Below are 24,250 nucleotides of genomic sequence, written 5' to 3' on the forward strand. Positions count from 1 at the left end.
GCTTAGCCTTCTCCGTTTCTGTGTAACAGATGATGTGAAATTGCTTCTGCCCGAAGAATCTCCCTTAGATCCGTGCCATATTTTGAATTCCGCGCACAAATCTCGCTCATGATGGCGGGGATAGACCGGTCAGGCAAGATAAACGAAAACATCTTTCAATTAAAAATACTTTTATTAGATTAGCATCTGACACCATCTGTTTACTACAGTCTATTACAATCTAACGTATTCGTTCAAACTCGAGAAGAAAAGCGAATAATGCTCGCTAATGTCCCTTCTATCTGTCATCTCTCAGATTATTTACCGATGGGTTTGATGTTTCCGTTCGATTGGAGGCATCGTTCGAGATAAGTTAATCACGAAGTTTATCGTGTGATTGACGAAAAATAGCGGGTGGTGGAATAAGATACGAACATCCATTTCGGTTCATTATAGTGACTTTATGTGGAAGTCGCGTTCCTTACTTTCCTTATGTCTCCAATTTCATACTGCGACGATATTTCCGCTAGCTTACACATCGATATTTTTGCTCGTTTCATTTTCCAGTTTCCTTATCGCTGTACCACGCCAGCATTGTTTTCGAACATTAATCAGATTATCTAAGCCATAGCAATTTCGCCGAGAACATAATTAATTTGAAGTACCCCGCAACCATCATCCCACAAAGCCACCAGCCTTTGCCTTTGAGAGTTATTCACAAGAAGAGCCCATCTTTTACAAGGACCTGTTTCTCCTCCTCTTCACTTTCTTTCCATCGCGTACCTTGGGCTCGTTTCGGTTCGATAAGATGGAAAATATTAATAACATTAATCACTTAATTCAATTTACTACTTGGAGATGAAAATTCTCTCCATCGAATTGCACTCTGAAGCCATGTCAAAAGATCATAGCACAAAATCAACATAATGCCTTATTTTACTGTTTTAATATCTATTTTATTGAATATGATTGTTTCCTTTTTTTCTCCATACTAATATCAAATCAATCTTCCATGCATCGGATCTATATTCGAACAACTTCATTTTTATTGCCTTTATCGCTGTTTGATTTCTATACCCTCCAATATTGATATAAGCTGTAATATCAATAAAATAAGATCAAATTCAATGCTAAATCCAATATAAATTTCCCGAAAACTCTGTTCGGCACGATTGATCCTTTCGATAGAGGGAAAAAATCTTCTCCATTCCTATTAATTCTGCAAGAATCGAGAAATTTGAATAAACTGTCAACAACTCGCTCTCCATTCAATCTCCCGGCCACGAAAGGATTGGAAATTGCCGAAGGGCTGTCGCTAAGAATTGCCGATGGAATCGACTACGACCAACCATTTTTGGGTACAATAGTAATCCGTATTCGATGGGCCATGTGAACCGAACCGAAATAATCAAACTGATGCCAACACAGCACGAGCGTCCGGTCGATGTGTTTGCCTAAATCTGAATTGTTTATGCAAATTCAGCGCATCCATGTCAAATCGGTTGAATAAACCGCACGTGGACTAGAAAAAGAAGATTGATTTCCACCGTGTCGCGTTGTGGTTCGAATCAATTCGTAGCGAGGGACTAAACGATGCGGTCCGAGTCCCGTCTCTTGCCACTCCCACATTGAAGGTTATGGATGCGAATGATTTACGATGATAAATGTGTCCTTCAAACTTGGAACTCTTTGGCGGATGATGAGTTTATTCACAGGGAAAAAGCCTTTGAAACACGATTTATGAAACTGACGAAATGTGTGTGACAGGTGAAGAGGGTCAACGTGAATAGAATAGAATACGGAAATAAGCGATATTCGATACATACACCCAGGTTTTTTTACGCAGTTTTTTGTACAGCTCATATTTCTTCTTCATACTCCCTCAGATATGACGCTAATCAGCGACTAAACTTAGCGCTTATGACGGAAATTAGTGCTGCACTCTATCACGATGCTTACGTAGCTTTTAGGTACCTGGTTTTTACGCGGATTTTCTATTTTTTAATTTGTAATTTGTAATTTGTAATTTGTAATTTGTAATTTGTAATTTGTAATTTGTAATTTGTAATTTGTAATTTGTAATTTGTAATTTGTAATTTGTAATTTGTAATTTGTAATTTGTAATTTGTAATTTGTAATTTGTAATTTGTAATTTGTAATTTGTAATTTGTAATTTGTAATTTGTAATTTGTAATTTGTAATTTGTAATTTGTAATTTGTAATTTGTAATTTGTAATTTGTAATTTGTAATTTGTAATTTGTAATTTGTAATTTGTAATTTGTAATTTGTAATTTGTAATTTGTAATTTGTAATTTGTAATTTGTAATTTGTAATTTGTAATTTGTAATTTGTAATTTGTAATTTGTAATTTGTAATTTGTAATTTGTAATTTGTAATTTGTAATTTGTAATTTGTAATTTGTAATTTGTAATTTGTAATTTGTAATTTGTAATTTGTAATTTGTAATTTGTAATTTGTAATTTGTAATTTGTAATTTGTAATTTGTAATTTGTAATTTGTAATTTGTAATTTGTAATTTGTAATTTGTAATTTGTAATTTGTAATTTGTAATTTGTAATTTGTAATTTGTAATTTGTAATTTGTAATTTGTAATTTGTAATTTGTAATTTGTAATTTGTAATTTGTAATTTGTAATTTGTAATTTGTAATTTGTAATTTGTAATTTGTAATTTGTAATTTGTAATTTGTAATTTGTAATTTGTAATTTGTAATTTGTAATTTGTAATTTGTAATTTGTAATTTGTAATTTGTAATTTGTAATTTGTAATTTGTAATTTGTAATTTGTAATTTGTAATTTGTAATTTGTAATTTGTAATTTGTAATTTGTAATTTGTAATTTGTAATTTGTAATTTGTAATTTGTAATTTGTAATTTGTAATTTGTAATTTGTAATTTGTAATTTGTAATTTGTAATTTGAATTTGAATTTGTAATTTGTAATTTGTAATTTGTAATTTGTAATTTGTTTTATTTTGCAAAATGACACAACGTAATCATTCACTGCTGTTTAGTCAGACGGGAAACGAAATTCTTTTTTGTATTGGTATTCATTGGATACCCGGAAGATCAACCGGTCGTTATTCACTCCCAGCCACACCATTACGGGGGAGTTTCAAAACAAAAACCATGGCACCATGGCAAGCCATAACTTGGAGCAAAATATGGGGAAATTTACTGGTAAACCGAGTGATCTCAGTTCCTTAGACAGATAAAAATAAGAAGAGTCCTTTAAAATCAATTTGAAATCAAATTCGTTGTAGTCCTGGTGTAAATTGTACAGTCGTGGATCCGCATAATAGTTTGTACGAAAAACCGGTGTAAAGAGCTGGGCCCGAAATTTTCGAAGATGAAAATGAAGATCAACTCTCCTCTCTGTAGCTACGCTTCGACTTCGACTAGACTGGACATGGTGGATTCGTCAAATAATTGAGCACCACATGATGGGATCGTCCAAACCGACGCGCAATCTCTCTAATACCTACGTTTTCTTGCACGTAAGCACTTGTCCAACTAACAACGAATAATGTAACTGGTCTTATTCGAACTTGATACTTGAAAAATACAATAACAAAAATTTGTTCACGTTCAACACTTGAACACACACATACGAAAACCATGCACTGTATGGTAGTTACCAATACCAATACACTAGAATTTGAATTGTAGCGTTGTTTGTTCACAGGGTGTTCATTAAGTTCGAATACAACTTTTCATCGTTGTGTAGGTGCACACCATGTGCATTCTGTGTACTGGTAATCGTGTCAGCTTTAGTCTCATATATAGGCTAACCGACACGCACAGTGTCGACTTGCTGTCATTTGTTGTTTGTTCACCGCGCACTATGAAGGAGTACCGCGACGTCATAGTAAAGTTGTTTGCGTCGATTCGGAAGACCTCAGCTGACCTGGATGTGTCGATCGGAACTGCCCGCATCATCATGAAGAAGGAGTTGGGATACAAGCCGTACCAGAAACGCAAGATTCACGGGATAACGAAGGCTTCAACGAAGAAGAGGCTGGACAGAGCCTAACCTATACCTTCGTCGCACGCAGGTCAGGCGTTTGTATTTTCTGATGAGAAACTCTTTGTCTAACAACAGACGCACAATGTCCATAATGAACAGTTGTTGGCTTGCATCCCTTTGTCCCTCATAAACATCCCGCGGTTCCGGAGCGCCGCGAAGGTGATGATTTGGGGGACCCTTTCCAGGCGTGGAAAGCTCCCACTGGTGTTTATCGTGAAAAACATGAAAATGAGCACCGCGTGCAAAAGATCGAGGTTGTGGAGATGGTGGTGGCCCCGTCACTTCGGGACCACTGCGGGAAGGAACATTACGTCTTTCAACAGAACGGCGCAACAACCCAAAAGGCGAATATCGTTCAAACGTGGTGTCGGGAGAATTTGACTGATTTTCTCGATAAGACCCTCCCATCTACCCGGACCTTAATCTCCTGGAATTTCACCGTTTATGGTGCCTTTGGTCAAGAAAGATTCCAAGATTTACCACCAGTACGTAGGGCCTGCCAAATCAGATACTTCGAACCGAGTTTCGGCAGCTTCTTCCAATTGGAACGATCATCTCATGTTCTCACCCATGAAATATTCATCATCAATGACGCAGCACCGGTATTTTGTTACCAGCTTCGAATAGAGTCTGCGGGCACGCTCTTTGACAACACTCTGCTGGTGTTCGTTCCGATTTTGGAAGTTGCGCCTGTACCTGCATTTGAGACGTTTTCAGTCCGGATCCTTACTTGTCGATCCTTGTCGTTACTTGTCGAAACTCGTCGACCAGCTCGTCGTAGGCGATAACAACATCACTACTTAAGACATTGTAAAAAAATATATATTCCGTAAAAACCAAATAAAAATATCAAACTTTTCTTCGTATACCATTCGTCATATTTCAGAAACTCTGTTGACTAACCTGAGCCAACATTTTGTTCCACCATCTCATCATATCTGTCGCATTCCGAGCCATCTTTCCACTCTTCTTCATTTTATGTTTGATAATTGCCCAATATTTCTCAATTGGGCGGAATTGAGGGCAGTTGGGTGGATTGTTTCCCATTGTCTAGCTACCACTGTGCTTCTACGCTGTACGAGCAGCTTACCAAATCAGGTCAATACTTTACAGGTCCATTGTGAACTTTAAGGTACGGAAGAATACTTTTTTTAGGCACTCCTGCTTACAGGTTTGTTTTTCACGAAAACCTAGGTTTTTTATCCACAGCTGCAAATACCTTGCCAGAACATAAGCTTCCGTGCGAATTTATCGGCCTAAAATTAATTTGAACTTATTAGGGACATCACCTGATTTTATAGAACTTTTGTCCGGGAAGCTGTCCATAATCCATAATCACGTACGTTTCGTCGTCCATGACGATGCATCCTTTATACATCGTAAGATTCTCATTCTACACCTTCCGGGTACTTTTTTTGGCCACTGAATTATACTTCAGTGTCCTGTTTGGTTACTTACTCCTCGCAGACGAATCCTTCTGATGATACTTTGGGTGGCATTGAATTTCTCGGCGAGATCATATTCCGACAACTCTGGGTTTACCTGAATGGTTCTCAAGACCTTCAAATGCAGCTTCCGATCCTTAGCTCCACTACGACGCTTGTTATGATCCTGCCGATCGATAGCTCACGGCATACTACACGGTCGATTTAGCCTACTTTAACGACTTCACAATTTTCAAACCGGGCCACGGCGGATTTTCGAAGTGGGTGTCCAAAATTAGTTTTCGGTTCGCGGCTTCCATCAAGTACTGTAATGCATCGAAATACGGACACTTAAGCGCTTACGATGATAACTTCAACTACTAAAAACTTTTGACATATCATAGTATGAAAAATTACCGTTTCTATAGAATTGGAAGGCATTTATGTAAGTTATGGATCACAGATTTCCACAAAATTATGTTATATTTGTTCAAAATTTGACTTTTTTGTCAACAGATAGGTACAATGCTTGACGCTACACTAAATCGGAAACCATAATTTTTACTAGGAATAATGGAATGACGTGATAAAAATATATACACTTCGTTTCATAACTATAGAACCACTAATTTTTTTCTGAGTTTCCAGAGATATGTAAGAAGTCGGTTGAATTGAAGTATATACTTCAACTCAACCGACTTCTTACATATCTCTGGAAACTCAGAAAAAAATGTGTTGAATATAAAAACTATTTTCATTTATAAGACTGGCCATCTGAACTTTATTGTTGTGTCTAGGCGTGAAACATTTAAAAAACTAAGATTCCAGTGTTTCATAACTATAGAACCAGATGGGAAAACTCTCACTCCTGTACAAAACTTACGTCAATTTCACATGAATTACAATAAGTTTCTGATTCGTAAGTTATCTTTAGTTCTCAACCAGTTCAAATAACCCATTTGGGGTGGTTTCGACCAAGCTGTACGCAGAGGAAAATGCTCGTTATACCTCTTCAAATCATTCATACTGCTTGTAAGCTGCATCTACTATTCATACGATCACTCGTCATAAGCTCTTGACAGGGTTTTGATTTGGTAAACAAGCTCCCCAGTCCAGAATCTGAAGCCCTTATTCATTAAATCATGCAATGACCTTCCGGGGTTTCTGAGTTTATGCAAACTTACCCAATTATCACATTGTTTTGATGCAAAAATAGCAGTAAATTATTTTGAACTACTTCGTTGCACTTCTGACTGTTCAGTTATGTTGATAGTAAGCTATCTAAACCACACCTTTTCGAGAAAATTCTCTCCAAACCATAAAAATCCCTAGCTTCAAAGCTCCGAGTCCAAAAACTAATGAGGAATCACATGGGTTACACTATTTCAGGAGAACTTCCCCGATAAAAATAAATTAAACTTGAATAGAATTTCTTCATACTGGAAGGACTCACAAAACGTGTCATGTATTTTTTCAACTCGTGACAGGCAGGCAGCAGTTTGATGGTTTGATGAAAATACTTTCAAAAAGGCCTGGGTTAAATAGCTTTTCATCGAATGCACAGTCAGAAGTCCAATGAAGTACTTCAGAATCATTTATTCTGTTTTGTATTAAAAACACCGTGATAATTGGGTAATTAGGCATCAATTCATAAAATCCGAAAAGTCATGGCATGGTTTAACGAATAAAAGCTTCAGATTCTGGACTGGTCAGCTTGTTTACCATATCAAAACTCTATCAAGAACTTATGAGGAGTGATCGTACGAATAGTAGATGCAGCTTACAAGCTAAATAACTAAATCTTTTCCAGTATAGTTCTGAGCATTTTAACCCACCCAAAGTTTTTTTTTCAATCCTGGGATATATTGAAACCAGTGAAAATCGACATTTTTTTAAACATTGCGGCAGATGCCGGACGTTTGTGATTGCTGTATGAATGAATGATGATAAATTCAAAAAATAAGAATCATTCATATTTCATTCCTCAGTATGTTTTACATAATTTATGAATACACAGACATGATACAAGTCAAATTCGTTAATTTTGCAACTAGCCGTCGTTCAAATATTGCGTAACGCAATTTGTTTACTATTTAGGACGCCCTCTTCCCTACATAACATGTAACAAATGGTCATTTGTATGAAAATGCTTAGACTTATTTGGATTTATTTCTAAACAAGTTTCCACAAGGCATCCCCACCTCCTTTCCTGTGTGTTACGTAATATATGAATATTTGAGTGATGCCATAAACCTCATTAGTGGCCGTTTTGAGGGTTAGTGGCATCTAAAATAGTTATTGTCTCGTATATCAATTCCAAGTATGTAGTGTCCAATTTGCGTGTATTAAAGGGTGTGTCACATCAAATTGCATCACGGAAAAAACGCTGTAGAAATTCGACCAGTAGACCGATCCTTTTGAAAATTTTAGACAGTAAAATAAAAATTATTAAACAACTTTTGGCATTTTCTTTTTATTCATACTTCCCAAGCCCGTATGCTCGCATCTTCCTCTTTACCCCGTCCACAAGGTTCTGTACAACGTCAGGTTGTAGTTTTTTTTGAACAGAAATCCATTTTCTCTTGAAGTCCGCCTCCGATTTGACAACTTTTGGGTTCTTCCGGAGGGCCTGCTTCATAATCGCCCAATATTTCTCTATTGGGCGAAGCTCCGGCGCGTTGGGCGGGTTCATTTCCTTTGGCACGAAGGTGACCCCGTTGGCTTCGTACCACTCCAGCACGTCCTTTGAATAGTGGCACGAAGCGAGATCCGGCCAGAAGATGGTCGGGCCCTCGTGCTGCTTCAATAGTGGTAGTAAGCGCTTCTGTAGGCACTTAAGGTAAACCTGCCCGTTTACCGTGCCGGTCATCACGAAGGGGGCGCTCCGCTTTCCGCAAGAGCAGAACGCTTGCCACACCATGTACTTTTTGGCAAACTTGGATAGTTTCTGCTTGCGAATCTCCTCCGGAACGCTGAATTTGTCCTCTGCGCAGAAGAACAACAGGCCCGGCAGCTGACGAAAGTCCGCTTGGACGTAGGTTTCGTCGTCGTCGTTACCAGGCAATGCGGCTTCGTCAGCATTTCGGTGTACAGCTTCCGGGCTCGCGTCTTCCCCACCATGTTTTGCCTTTCGTCGCGGTTAGGAGCCTTCTGAACCTTGTATGTACACAGGCCCTCCCGCTGCTTGGTCCGCTGGACGAATGAACTTGACAAATTCAGCTTATTGGCGACATCCCGGACCGAACTTCTCGGATCACGTCTAAACTGCTTAACTACGCGCTTGTGATCTTTTTCACTGACGAAGCATCCATTTTTGCCGTTCTTCACCTTCCGGTCGATGGTTTGGTTCTCGAAGTATCGTTTTAGTACTCTGCTGACCGTGGATTGGACGATTCCCAGCATCTTACCGATGTCCCGATGTGACAACTCCGGATTCTCGAAATGAGTGCGCAGGATTAATTCACGACGCTCTTTTTCGTTCGACGACATTTTTCCAAATTTACGAAAAATTGACAGTGGAGCATGGCCAACGTGATCTATACACTCTTATCTGATTATAAGCGAAAGCTGAAGATATAATTCCTAAAATTTAAATTTCTACAGCGTTTTTTCCGTGATGCAATTTGATGTGACACACCCTTTAGACTTCCCCCACATCTCATCTGCACCAAAACCCTTTTTTTCTCCAAACGTTCAAATGTACAATATTCCCGCTCTACGGGACAACGGGAAACGATGCATATGATAACTGAACATTTTAAAAATTTACATTTTTCGAAACATCCCGTGTGAATCTATATTTTTTATCGAAGGTCATCTGTCATACCATGTATATGCTGCAAACAGATTTCAATTTAGTGATTTAGGATTTTTTAAAGATAACTTTCAAGTTGAACTCCGAAAAAAAACGTTGCAACTTGCCCCGGTGTACCTTATAACTTCTTTGGACCAAAAGGAATCGTGACGAACAGCAGTATATTGCTTGTTGCAAGTAGACCTTGTATGGATCAAGATGCTAAACTATAGGTGTTTCGTTCTTGACACTTTCATGACAATACGTGAGACGAGTTGCGAGACGTAGCTTTCTGCATTGTTTACTTTTTGTTTGGTTGTGTCGTTATGGTTTCATATCAACTCGCTGAGGAAAACAACTGAAGAAAGAAATAAGCAAATATATATTCGTGAAAAATAGTGTACTAGAGCTGCAATAAGGTATTTATATTACATATTATTCAATAGTTTTGGGGGACAGTGAGGATTTGAAGAGCTTGTGAGTGTGATTAAAGTGCTATAAGTCTAAGAAATCTGTTGTCCAACTCCTCCACAGATAATCGTTCATCTCGCGGTTCTCTATCATGCCAAAATTATATTGTGAATATCTTATTTTCTTCAGATGCCGTATTATTGTGCAGTAAAAGGATGCGGAAACAAGGTCCGCATAACGAAAAACAACCCGGACATTGTTTACCACACTTTCCCCCGAGATGGAGATAGACTTCATAAATGGATACTTTTCTGTGGCCAATTACTTTCAACAACTCTTTCCGGATCTTCTGGCGTGATCGATAGTCGTGATTCCAACAGTTTATTTCACCTGTAATATATTAGCAACACAAAAGTCCACTAATTTGAAAAATAAACACGAACCTGTTGCAATCATTGTCAACCTCCTTTTGCTCTAGCAAAACCAATTACTTGTAACAGCCCTTCCGGATCTTCTGGATCTGGTAATCTCGCAATCAGCGCTATTTCTTGTCACCGTCGCCGTAAGTACTTTTTTCCCCGCCGATAGGATCCAAACAGAAGTACATCTTGCTTGGAAAAAAAGCATTGATTGCGCGGCTAGAAGCTAAAACATACTCAAAACATCCTTCTGCACTGTTTTTAATTCGACCGCTGGTTGTAGATATCTGAAAAAGTAGAAGCAATTATGAGAAATTGTTATACGAAAAAATCCAGAAAATTACCTACCTACAGTAAAGCGCGAGCAGCTATTTTGCCGACGAATGCATTTGTCACCAAAAGATATGATATGTTTTGTAAACAAATTTGTTTTTTCACGAGCAATGGCCGAACAGCAATTTTGACATTGCGGTCCACCTATATAGTATAGCACCTTGGTATGGATGAAGAGATGCCAGGACTCCAACCAATAACACAAAGATGGTCAATTGAGAGCCCTAAGTTTTGAACTCATGATCGATCGCTTAGTAAGCAAACGCGCAACCAATTTAGCTACAAAGATACCATAACCATACCATTCTATACCAGAAGCTTTTTCAACATGACCGAGAAGACGGTGAAGATTCTCCACGATCGGATGGTCTTTCCACGTCAAGACAAATGCCTTTCTCAATTTCAATCGAAAAACACAGAAAAACATTTGATGTACTTGAATATGCAACTCAATGTTCTCCTGTTCATAAAAATCAATTTCGAATAAATAAATATAACAAATTTCAACTTTGTGTGTTTTTCATTCATTCCGCTTTGTTGTAGGACATTGGTTGTTCTATTATCGAGAAAGGACTTTGCCATGTGAGCTATGAGTAAAGAGTTGAGTGTGGCATACAATTATGTATAACTAAACAGCCCAACGAACCCTTTTTCATTGGGTAACCCATTGTACAAATGTTGCTGTCGACTTGACAGTGGTTACCACCGAATCGCAATGGAAGTAATCGCCCGAATGAATATTCTCACGAAGATTAATCCTAACTTTTACAACAGGATGGTGTTTGATAAGGTTACCGTAGAGAACATAAGCGAAGATAAGCGTAGCTTTTAGTAAAGGTTTTATTTTGTCTTTAGGCCTGACAGCTCATCGCATGCACAAAACACCAATTTTTAGAGACGGATTTTTTTGCAAGGGTATTCCATATATTATATCCTTATTAATGTTCTGGACGTCCGTTATCAATGCTTACAAGATTTATGGATTCATCACTCGATGATTACGGGAGGAGCTGAAGGTTACTTGAAGCTGGATTCTTAATTTCCGTTCACCTCATCATTTATACTGCGGGATATCAATTTCAACACTCGAATCAAATCATTTTTAAATTGAATTAATCCTCATTGGTTTCGCTAAAAGTAATGCTATGTTTCCTCCATTACCCATGACGTGCGTGAGTTGTGAATTTTTGGGCGGATTCATTACCAATTTATGCTAATGAAATATATGATCGACACATAAATAGCATTTCCATGCGGCGTCAAATTTATCGTTACTCAATATTTTTTCACGGATAATCTCCACCCAGATGCGTAGCACCTCTTGAAACAGCAACCACGCTCTACGAAGAAGGTTTTTTCGGAATATTGATATTTTATGCATATATTTTCTCATTGTTAACACGAATAAGCTCTCCAAGCTAAAAGAGGTGGTTCCGTTTCCACGGGAGCCGTTTGAACGAGGCTATGCACAGTTATGAAGCTGTAAATAGTAGAAAGTATTTTTCGGGCGTACGCTTCCGAGAGATTCAAACTTTACACATCTCACACCCGACCGAGAGCGATATAAGTATCGGAGAATAATTTGATATTATCTCTGATCACCTTTTTATCCGATTCACCAATATTTTTCAATTATAACTTTTATGGTTCGGGACAGCACTTAGTATTTAATTATTGTTAAAGTTACTAATAATTAAAGGGTCTCCAGCATTCTTCACTTAAGTGAGCAGAAATAACGTTCCCTTAACAAGGTCGACTGTTTCGGTGACCGGTAAATTCTTTCCTTACAATCACGTAGGCTGCGATGGAAAAATCAACGGTTTTGCTGTTTGGGCGGTTTCCAATTACCTTCCCACCACCTCCGACCCCCACAGGAATACCCGACAGGTATTCCTGTGGGGGTCGGAGCATATAAATAAAGGTCCCTAGTTGTTCCGCTCGTTGGCTCGGTACATATTTGATAATCATAATTGAATTCTCGGTGTGTTTGATATACTTTTGTGCAGCATTGGGCGACTCCATAAATACACCACGGCAATCACTGACTGATAATCACTGAACTTAAATATGAAAATAGAGGACATTTACCGATGCCAGTAGGCACGGGACATCTTGACTCAAATACAACTGTTTTCGAACTCTCGATTAAAAATCATGCTTGTTGAGACGGCCAAGTTCGTCTAGTGACGTCAGTGGCATTTGTGAATGTGATGAAGATATAATGCACACTTAGAATTTACAGAAGTCTATGTATTATGCAATTACTTACTGAAAACTAACCGAAAGTGCATGTGAGCAAACAATTGCATGTTCTATTTATATTTCTTGGTCCCCACGAGGTACAGTAAATGCCTTAATAATATTAAAAAAGATTCTTCACTCCGGAATTGTCGGAAGGACTCAACTGAAAAATATTATCTGAACATCAATAAAGATTGATTATTGTATGATACCCGTTTTAATAACACTTCACAGCCATATCAATATTTAACCAAAGATTGCTTGGTATTGAAAACATACTTCTACTAAGGTACTGTGCGAACAAACTTACATTGTGAATAGAAGTCGAGTTCATGCTATAAATCTAATTAGTTGGCGCTACAGTTTATTGTCCGCACTGACAGCTTTGATCAACTCGGAGCCAGTGCCGGAAATCTACAAGCAATTTCCACTTCGAACAATGCTGTTGTGTGAGAAGGAGCACTCCGATTAATTATAGCAGAAGAAGAGAATGCAAAGCGAATGAGCCAGCCAATTTGAGAGGCACATCAAAGCTCATCATCGAGCGACGGCATAAGCAATTGCCAGAACCTGTTGATCTAAGGTTAAACCGAAATCTAGCCGTGGCGGGTCATTTTTCGTTTTTTGTCTATACCGAAGAATGTCATAATTAAAGGAATATAGAGAATGTTTATCTGCTTTGATTATCTCCTGAGCTAAACGAGCTGAGCTATTTTTCCAGGAAGTGAGAGCAACTCAATTAAATATTTTTTCCCGTTTTTTTTTTCTTTTTTTACAGAGCGATATTTTCGATGAAATTGATCTCTCCAATTTGTGCTTCGCTGAATGCAGTACGAAAAATGCAAATCATAGCTTTCAGGTGAGTTGATTGAATTGGATGAAACTAAAACAATAATAAAGTGTGATTTGGGAAGCGTTGTAAATTAGACCTCAATTATCCGTTCTGTAATCTCATCGGTGTGATTGTCAGCTTCATAGATTTATTGTTCATTCTAATTAACACGCTATGCCCGGCCATAATTAAATAAATATGTCGCTCAAAGGTACAACTGTCCATGCCTACCTTTATCAAATTAACTTATCAACGGAGCTTTGATTCTGCGATGAAATATGCCAATAACAGCGTGATTATTTGTACGTAATTATTCCACGCAGTCTGTCAACCCACATTATAGTCATCAATCAAGTCAGAACGGTTGGGTTTTACTCATTCGTTGGAATATGGCAACAGTTCTAACCATTCTGAGCGATTATTTACGAGCTCATAAAACGTTCTTTTTGGATGCTTATCAAAATTACGGGAAGCAGTTAATGCCTTTTTCCACCTCTCTTTATGAAACGCTGGGGAGAAATGTGGATTCCGGTACACATTTATTCTCTGCATGGAGTTTTTTCGCGCATTATTTATCCCCATTCTAATTCTGGCAATTTTAGCAATGAATCAGAACCATGGAGAGCTTGTTCGCGACTCATTTTTGTCGCAGGCGGTATACTGTCTAGAAAAATAAGAAGAGTTAATATCACATATATAAAACTAGAATAATAATCAATATTCTATTAATTTGAATTATTCGAATTCAATACATGCTTAACGCTTAATGATGATGCTCAACGATTTGGAATTTATCAACATAATCGCTGGAAGTCAAATCAGGCAATTGTGAGAATTTTTGAAGTGACTAAAGTTGACCCCTTAGCGAAGGATAAATTTTTATTTCCGGCATATTAAGCACCATTTCCATGAATCCTGCTAAAAACTCTTTTAAACTTCCATGAAATCATGTAATTTATATTCGGTAATCACATTCACAGTTCTCCCCGTGTGTTTATCGTCATCCATATTATTTCTGTCTTCCATGAATCATCTGATCTACTGAAGCACTTATGTTTAGGTTGAACAATTATTAGTATAAACTTTTTACTTTTTCTTGTAACCAATTCCTATACTACTACGAGCTTCATACATTTTCCGAACAAAACACAAAAAATAATGCTTATTAGGTGTGGTGCACAAATTACGCAACGCCAAAATGCGGTTTTTGGACAACCTACATCCCCCTCCTCTCACTCAACTACAATAAGTAACGCAAGACGGACTCTCCCCCCTTTAAGTTACGTAACGCTAACATAATATGTACACAAAGTCAAATTCGTTCGAAAACTTTTCATAATAGTTTAGCTTTCATTAACCCTCCTGTACTCACGTGCAAAATCATAACATGTATACTCGCGCACGGTGTCACAGACCGAAAATTGAACTTCTCTGTAATGTTGCCATTGTGTATTTTTCAGGCTTTATTGGCATTTATTTGAAGAAGAGGGTATTCTTTATTATGTTTTAATATTCATCTAATTCAGCCTCCTTAAAAAAGAGTAATTTTCCAACACAAATAACGAAATTCGAATTTTTGTACTGTTATTAATTTAAAGTAAGCAATTGAATATAATTCATGGAAGTATAAAGAGCTATAAAATAACATAAAAACTTATTAATCGATTGTAGTTTCATTGGAGTAAGAATCAGAACATACCATAACTGCATGCTCGAAACAAACATATTTTTTACATTTCATGCAGTTGTTGCGTTTTTTTCGGGTCTTTTATCGAAGAGAAGAATGTATAACTACCTTCTAAATAATTACTAGATGATAAAGGTTCTGGAATATGAAATTTGCTTATTTCTAATATTCTTTGTCTCTGTTTTCTTGGTAAACTAAGAATTAATGCCTTTTTTAGACTTTAAACTTCCTTTTCATTTTCTTGTTTTCTTGTCGATATTGTCCATTATAAAAAAAATATCCCCGAAACTGTAACTGTTAAAAATTACCATAAGCTACCGATTAGTTTATAGTTTACTGTTAACAATTCTTTCACAAGTGAAGTTTTTTCACAAGGGTTTATATGTATGACCATTATATTTAGCGAATAACTATGCGAAAGAAAGCATGAATCTAACGATGAATATATCGACGAATAGTTAATATATGGATCCGTTCAATCCAGTTACAAAAGGGACTGAAATCAAATAAGAATAGTCCGGTAATAATCTTATGCATTATATTAAATAAATATTCTACGCCACTAACATTAATTTATACATTTCATTCAACAATATTCTACTGTGCACCCGTGGCCGAGTGTTTAGCGTCTCACATTATCATGCCGGGTGTTCGGGTTCGATTCCCGTTCTGGCCGAGGGTTTTTTCCTTCGACTTGCACTGTGGTTACGCGTATTCTAGAGCTTGCCCCTCGGAATACATTCAAGGCGTGTTATTTGGCTTAAAAAATCTCAACTATAAGTATTAATAAATGTCGCTAGTTAATGCATACGTTGAGACGGCAAAAGACAGGGAACGTTAACGCCATTCACGATTCAACAATATTCTAGGATATGAAAAAAGGCACTTGTCCAAAAAAGTTACTCCTATACTCGCGTCGGTGTGTCAGACCGAAAGTGTTAAAAAAGTGACACACGTCCCCTTTGTACCAACACATGCGATACGCTAAACGATGACGAACCACGAATAACGAAGCGCAAAGTCGCAGTGTTGATATTTTCTGAGAAATGAACGAATTATTGATTTCTCGGTCTGACAAACCAATGCGCGAGTATAGGAGTGTTAAGTAATGAAAATCAAAGTAAAAAAATCATACATCTGCCAGATCGGAATCTTCTGTTCATACGGAAGTTCCTTACATGCAAGTTACTTATATATGAGGTGCTCAAAATGAAAGGAGTGTAAGTGACATCATCGATTTCTCTACATCGACTCTCTCTTTCTCTCTTTTGGTCATAACTCAGCTGCAAACACATTCCCAGCTGTATTTGATAATGTGGAAGAGAGGTCATCTATCCAATTTTATAGCAAACTCAAATTGGAACGTAACTCAACTGCAAGAGTTATTGAGGGGTATTGTAGTGTAGAGGCACAAATTTCGGACGTTTTTTCGAGCTCAAAAAAATTAAACAAAAGATATTTTTACTATCCATTATATCATTATGAGTTTGTCTATATTTTAACTTTTTTATGAGAAATTTTTAAATATTGTAGAGTCATTTGTTGATGAACTCGACCCTAAAATTCAAATCCATATTTACGGGGACTTCAATCAAAATACAATTGATTTCATTGTAGACGAGGAGAACGAATCAATCTCACTCCCGATTGTAGGCGAAAATGAGACATTGCAAAAAAATAAGAAAATAAGTTGAGGGGCTTAGAATGAAAGGGGTGTAAGTGATTTGATCGATTTCTCTACATCGATTCTCTCTTTTGGTCATAGCTTAGCCTCAAATACATTCCCAGCTGTATTTGACAATGTGGAAGATAGGTCAGAACCTCACCTATCAGATTCTATAACTTAAATTGGAACGTTTTTGCAATTGACTTATTAACTAAAGAAAAAGTTGATGAAGAGAAATCGATCAAGTCACTTACAGCCCTTGCATTCTGAGCCCCTCAACTTATTTTCGATAAAACAAGCCAACTAGGCCTATGTCAAATCAATCCTATTTCAAATGAACTAAATTGTTTCCTAGACATGTTGTTTACTAATTGCACAGAAGATTTCCATGTTTCGAAAGCTGAATGTCCTCTTTGGAAAAATGAAAAATTCTACACCGCTATAGAATACTCTTTATTTATCGATAGCACAAGTACATGCCCCGCCGATTGCGATTTTGAGATAAATTTTGATTTCAAAAAGGCAGACTACGAGCAAATTAATTGTAAGCTTAATGATATAAATTGGTCATTTCTACTTAAAGATGAAATGAACATAGACAAAGCTGTTGAAATTTTTGATGATAATCTGTATAGAATCATAAGCGAACATGTTCCAACAAAAAAAGAAAAATCTTATACAAATTCAAAAATACCAGTATGGTTCACTCGTGATATTAAAAATCTCAAAAACAAAAAACAAAAAGCTCATAAAAGATACAAAGCAAGCGAAACTTTGGATAATTTAACCATATACAAAGATATTTGTAAAAACCTTGATACGAAAATATCACTACAATATGAAAGCTATATTACAAGGATAGAAAATAATATTAAATCCGATCCTAAGAAATTTTTCAATTTTGCCAGCGATTAGATGAAATCTAATAATTTCCCATTAAGTATGAAATTTGGAGAATACGTTGGATCAAATGATAGTTATATCAGTAATCAATTCGTCCGTTTTTTCCAAGGTAACTACACAACAAATAACGTGGTTCGAGATTACGATTATTTTTCGTTTTTACCCGAATGTGCAAACTCGGTCTCAATTGATAATATTACCGCTAACGAAGTTCTTATCGCGCTGGAGGATCTCATTGCATATTTCAGGTGGATACGTTTATACTCCATGTTGAATGTAGGACCTGAAGTATCAGCTGGAATTAGGCTTAGGTTTGCTCAGATATCTGGTCTCGAAAACGATTAACAGACCGATTTCGGGTAACCAGTGAAACAGAAATTCCTTTGTAAATTCAAGGCTAATACTGACATAGGTAGTGGGTTCAATTCCTGATCGGTCAAGGATTTTTTTTCGGGTTGGAAACTTTCTTGACATGCCTTGGGATAAGTAATGGGCCTGAAGTAGAGATAGGCGAGCGCTCACGAGTCGCTCATTTGAGCCGGTACGTCAGAAAGAGCGTGCGATCCACAGTTCTTTAAAAATGAGCCGCGGCTCTCAAATTAACGGCTCTTATATGTACGGCTCTTGAATAAACCATGGTTCAAAAAAGACCCACGGTTCTTTTATGAGCTGTTAAGAGCCGTTCATTTGAGAACCACGGTTCAAAAAAGAACTGCGGTTCATAAAAGAACCGTGTTTCTTTTAAGAGCCGGCTTCTTGATAAAGAACCGTGAATCGTACGCTCGTTCTGACGAACCGTGGCTTGCGGCAGTGCGGAAGAAATATATGTTTCCCATGCTGCTTTTTAAGCGATTTCATTTAACTGTTTGTATGTTTGTAAATTTTGGCGGATTACATATTTTCTCGAAACCCCATAAATATGGGTATCTAATGAAAGGACTCGACTAGTAGAACACAGTTATTTATGTAAAATGGAAATCCAAGATGGTGGGCGTTACAAAATGGCAGACAACTAATTTCGTCAAAACCCCATCAATATGAGTATCAAATGAAAGGGCTTGACTAGTAATTCACAGTTATTTATGAAAAATGTAAATCCAATATGGCCGCCATCCCAAAATGGCAAAATATGTATTTTTTTCGAAACCCCCTCAATATGGGTATTTAATGAAAGGACTTGACTAGAAGGACACAGTTATTTATGTAAAATGGAAATCCAAGATGTCGGCCGTTGTAAAATGACAGACTACATATTTTGCCAAAACCTCATCAATATGGGTATCAAATAAAAGGACTTGACTAGTAGAACACAGTTATTCATGAAAAATGTAATTCCAAAATGGCGACCGTTACGAAATGGCAGACTACATTTCTTTGAAAACCCCATCATATGGGTATCAGATGAACGGGCTCGACTAGTAAATCACAGTTATTTATGATAAATCCAACCCGCATATGGGTATCGAATGAAATTATTTGACTAATATAATATAGTTAATCATGAAAACTTTCCATTCGAAATATTTTAAAAACGTTTGGGATATGAAATGGGAAGAAAACTGTGAAGTTATCGGAAACTGCTATATTCTCCCGACTGATAATTCGACATGATCAACATTATATGGATCAAGTGAAATCAGTTCTAGTGATTATAAAAAAGCTCTGTATGAATTGGTTTCGGAGCTGGTAAAGTGATCTACAAATTAGTAGTACTTGTTAGTAGCCTAACAAATACTGCTAGATCCTCGCTTCAAGCAGCAAGGTTTTGGGGATAATAGGGACACCAGTCGTTGATATGGATGCTTAAATTGACATCCATAGAATACACACCTACGAAACTATGTATTCCGGCGACTTCAGTACCATGTGAGTGAGTTTTTCCGAAAGCAAGACAAGTTTGCAGTGACAGATGTAGTAGACTTTCATCAGATAACATTGAAAAGATAATGTTTATAAATAAAAAAGAATAAAGAAGATCATTGTGATGAAATATATCAGAGAAAACCTTCAGTAAAGTAATATTTTTACTTTTCTCTGCACTGATTATTGTTTTAAAGCTTATTTCTTATGTCTTACATTCTTTACATATCCGAATAAACTAGTTCTTCAAAAGAGCCGTCGAGCCGCTCAAATGAGCCGTCTCTTTTCATTGAGCGTATCGGCTAGAATTAGGCTTGGGTTTGCTCAGCTGCTTGAACTCGGAAACGATAGAATCGTGACCGGGGATCTGATGAAGCGGGAATTCCCTTGTAAATTTGTGGCTAATACTGACATAGGTATTGTGTTCAATTCCCGATCGGTCTAGGGTCTTCCCGGGTTGGAAATTCTCTCGACATGCTATGGAATAAATACGATCAGATAATGGCTTATATTGTTCTTTCGGTTAGTAATCTATGTCTGCTAGATAACCAGTCCGTTTTCCTTTCAATTTATTTTGCATACTGGTTGGTTGATGAAAAATATAAATACCGTAATATAATAATTATCAATAAGATGAGGTGGGACCATCATCATTTATAAAAAATCATTCCTACTACCCATATTCAAATCTGGTAACCGTTCTGACATAAATAACAATCGTGGCATCGCCATATAATCTTGTAAGTATTCCCAAATTATTTGAATCCATTGTCAATACTAAAATGTTCAATCCGTTAAAACATTATATTTCACCTAATCAACATGGTTTTTATAAAGGAAGATCCACTGCCGCAAATCTGTTAGAATTTGTATCCTATTCTCTTGCGGCAATGGATAGCGGCAACGTTGTCGAGACTCTTTATACAGACTTCAGCAAGGCTTTCGACAGAGTAGATATTCCCATGCTTATTTTCAAGCTCCAACGTATGGGAGTAACTGGAATTCTATTGAAGTGGGTAGAATCTTACCTCACCAATAGAACACAGTTTGTTCGCTTTAGAGGAAAAATCTCTAATCCAGTGAATGTCACATCCGGAGTTCCACAGGTTCTTACTTAGGCCTTTTACTTTTCATCCTATTCGTAAACGATGTGTCACTAGTATTAACTAAACTCAACATTCTAATATATGCCGATGATATGAAATTGTACATGTAAATATCCAAATAAAAACATTGTATATAAGTTTTGTAAGATCTATTTTAGAATATTGCAGTGTTGTATGGGCACCCTATCAAGAACCGCACTCCAATCGAATAGAATCAGTACAAAAACAATTTTTATTATTTGTCATGAGAAAGCTAGGCTGGACAACATATCCCTTCCCCCATATGAAGCTCGTTGTATGTTAATAAATATTGAAACACTTGAGAAACGCAGAGAAAATGCCACAATTTCATGTTTAATTGATTTAGTTTCACACAGAATTAGAAACTTACTTGAAAATCTAAGTTTTTATGCACCAACACGAGCCTTGCGAGCACGGAGTTTGTTCAAATCAACTTCATTTCTAACTTTATATGCTATGAATGGTCCACTTAATAGAATGATGAGAACGTACAATAAGTACAGTAATGTAATTAATGTGACAATGACTACGAAATTATTGAAAAATTCATTTACTGAAAGATCATTGCATTCGTGAATTACAGTTTTGTCATATATGTTTGCTGCGTTGCTTTTCTTAATTCATTATTAATACAAAATACATGATACCTCTGATAATTGATTTTCATATATATAGCTATAAATTATTCATTAAGTATATTGTAATTGTAATGTAATGTATGTAATTGTTGTCTACTATAGACTGACGAAATAAAGAATAAAGAATAACAATAAAACAAAAATAATATTCGGAGAAAAAATATTCTTAACTAACTGACCCGGCAAACTTCGTCCCGCCCAAATTAGTTTTCGTTATCAATAGCTTCAAACATTCACGTTATCTTACTAAGCGCAAGTTCATGAGTCCAATCGCAGAACTGTTCATTGATTGATCTTCTAATCACCCCTTTGAATTTACCTTTTACTGAAAAATTCCTAGTACTTCTACCAAAATTCATCATTACATTATCAGATTATTTTCAGACACAATTTTCGTTCAAGATTTTTCAACCACTTGCAAATAACATGTTTCTCCGTTACATGGAATAAATGTTTGATACAGAAAATATGATAGAATAAAGACAGACCCCTCCCCTCTTCTCCCCTTAGAGAAGAGTATCTTACCACGATAGAATAATTTATTGTACCCTAAAACCTCCAAATGCCAAATTTCGTTTCATTTGCTTGATTAATTCTCGAGTAATGTAGAAATTTGTGTTTCATTTGTATGGCAGCCTCCCCTTAGAGAGGGGTGAAAAGTGTCTAACCACCGTGAAAACATTTTGCTGCGCCCTACAACCTTCATATACCTAATTTGGTTTCGTTTACTTGATTAATTCTCGAGTAATGCAGAAATTTGTGTTTCATTTGTATCGCAGCCCCCCGTTGAGAGAAGGAGGAAGAGTCTTTAACCACCATAGAATCATTTATTGCACCCTAAAACCGCCACATGCCAAATTTAGTTTCGTTTGTTTGATTAATTCTCGAGTAATGCAAAAAATTGTGTTTCATTTGTATGGCAGCCCCTTTCTAAGAGAGGGGGAGGGGTCTCAAACTATCATGAAAACCTTCCTCGGCCCCAAAAACCCCTACATACCAATTTTCATGTCGATCGGTTCAGTAGTTTCCGAGTCCATAAGAATCAGACAGACAGACAGAAATCCATTTTCATATATATATATAGATTCCATGGTTATAAGCTAATAAAGTTAGAGGGTTAAAAAAGTTGTGTCATGGCGTACACGTTTCCAGTACTTCTGGTTATCTGAAACAGATTCTGAATCAGTGAAGATTTCGCTATCGCATGAACCTCGGACGAAAAAAATGAAGAGAAAAATGCTGATTTTAAAGTGTTTCCCGATTTTTGTTAAAATAGTAAAATTAAAAAACTACAAGTTTTTATTAGTTCATGCGATAGAAAGATGCATACAGATTGCAATCATATAAATTTGACATAAATCGGTTCAGTAGAACTTGTGATATCGTGTACGCCAGTTTGAAAGAAAAACTAGTTTCGAGAAAAACGCGTTCGAAGTTAATTGTTATCGCCGTACTAGATGAGATATCGCATCACTAAAATGGCTATAACTCGGTAAATAATGGGATTTTCTGAAAGTCCTTCCTAGAGTATATTCTTGTATGCCTAAACATTAGGAATAAGAAGAAATAAAATTTTGATTTTTTTCAAACTTCTAACTAGAATACTACCTTAACTAAAGAGAAGGTTGATGAAGAGAAACCTATCAAATCACTTACACCCCTTTCCTTCTGAGCCTCTCATATTATATGTGACTGCGGAAGAACTTCCACAGGTTCACAGAATTTCTAAAAAACAGAGACGGAACATTATTGCTCACATCCAGGGTTGCCAACTATAATTCAAAAAAATCAGGAAGAATGAAAATGAAAATCAGGATAAATCAGGATAGCTCATATTAGGTTGTCCGAAAAGTTAATGTCGATTTTTGGGAAAACAAAAACATAATTTTCAATCAAAGCATTATAATTTAATTTTATATAAATAGTTCTTTTTCACAATCTTTCGCCATTTTTCACATAGCATAAATATTCTATCCTCCCAGAACATGTTTGCTTCCTCGTCGAAAACTGCTGCGAGCCATATATGTGAAAAACAGGTTGCTTGGTAGTAGCTCATAATACAGAATCCATTCCGAATCCCACCAGAAACAGAGTATATATTTCTTCAAGCGAAAACCGGATATGTAAAAGAATTAATAAGCATGGTATAAATCCTCGCACGAGCGGAAATGCTAGTGTTTAGCCTGAAGCATAGACGATGGATTCAGTGAAAAATTGAATATTGATTTCTCTGCAATTGACTGTAGTGTAGAATTTTCGGAAAAAATTTAAATCGTTTATATTTTTTCCGAAAAGTCTACACTACAGTCAATTGCAGAGAAATCAATATTCAATTTTTCACTGAATCCATCGTCTATGCTTTGAAATGAAATTTTACTAGACAAATGAGAAAGCATATCAACAGTGGAAGACTTGTCGAATTTTTCATGATATTTAGTACGGTTATAGATATATTTACCATAGTCTATTTCTTGAATGGCGTTAACGTTCCCTGTGGAACTTTTGCCGCCTCAACGTATGCATTAACTAGCGTAATTTATTAATACTTATTTGAGATTTCTTAAGCCAAATAACACGCCTCTAATGTATTCCGAGGGACAAGCTCTAGAATACGCGTGACCACAGTGCAATTCGAAGGAAATTTCTCTGAGAAAAATCCCCCAGCCAGAACGGGAACCGAACCCGAACACCCGGTATGATAATGTGAGATGCTAACCACTCGGCCACGTGTGCACGATATTTACCATAGTCCCATCATTAAAATTGATTCTACTTTGAATCAGACGAAGAAACTACATATAAAATCTGACTGCGGATTCAAAATGTTTCTCTATTTTACACTCTGAAATGTATTCCTACATTAATAACTCTGGGGATATATATACATACAC

The 24,250-nt window shown here is 36.6% G+C and overlaps 1 protein-coding gene and 2 long non-coding RNA genes across 4 annotated transcripts in view; 2 read left to right on the forward strand and 1 right to left on the reverse strand.

Annotated features, from left to right (window-relative positions):
• The window catches only part of LOC129774039 (diacylglycerol kinase eta), a 265,856-nt gene that overhangs the window by 183,629 nt on the left and 57,977 nt on the right, over positions 1 to 24,250 (forward strand). For both annotated transcript variants that reach the window (XM_055777737.1, XM_055777738.1), the window contains one exon: positions 13,425 to 13,505. In XM_055777737.1, coding sequence (XP_055633712.1) covers positions 13,425 to 13,505 — 81 coding nt within the window. The remainder of the gene's footprint in view (positions 1 to 13,424; positions 13,506 to 24,250) is intronic.
• LOC129774040 (uncharacterized) lies at positions 9,468 to 10,105 on the forward strand. Its single transcript, XR_008742711.1, has 2 exons — positions 9,468 to 9,661; positions 9,843 to 10,105. It is a non-coding gene; the product is annotated as an uncharacterized LOC129774040 (long non-coding RNA).
• Positions 9,474 to 10,341, reverse strand: LOC129774041 (uncharacterized). Its single transcript, XR_008742712.1, has 3 exons — positions 10,097 to 10,341; positions 9,675 to 10,043; positions 9,474 to 9,600 (listed from the first exon to the last, which is right to left on the reverse strand). It is a non-coding gene; the product is annotated as an uncharacterized LOC129774041 (long non-coding RNA).

The sequence above is a fragment of the Toxorhynchites rutilus genome, chromosome 3, assembly GCF_029784135.1.
Source record: "Toxorhynchites rutilus septentrionalis strain SRP chromosome 3, ASM2978413v1, whole genome shotgun sequence".
NCBI classification, from domain to species: Eukaryota; Metazoa; Arthropoda; class Insecta; order Diptera; family Culicidae; genus Toxorhynchites; species Toxorhynchites rutilus.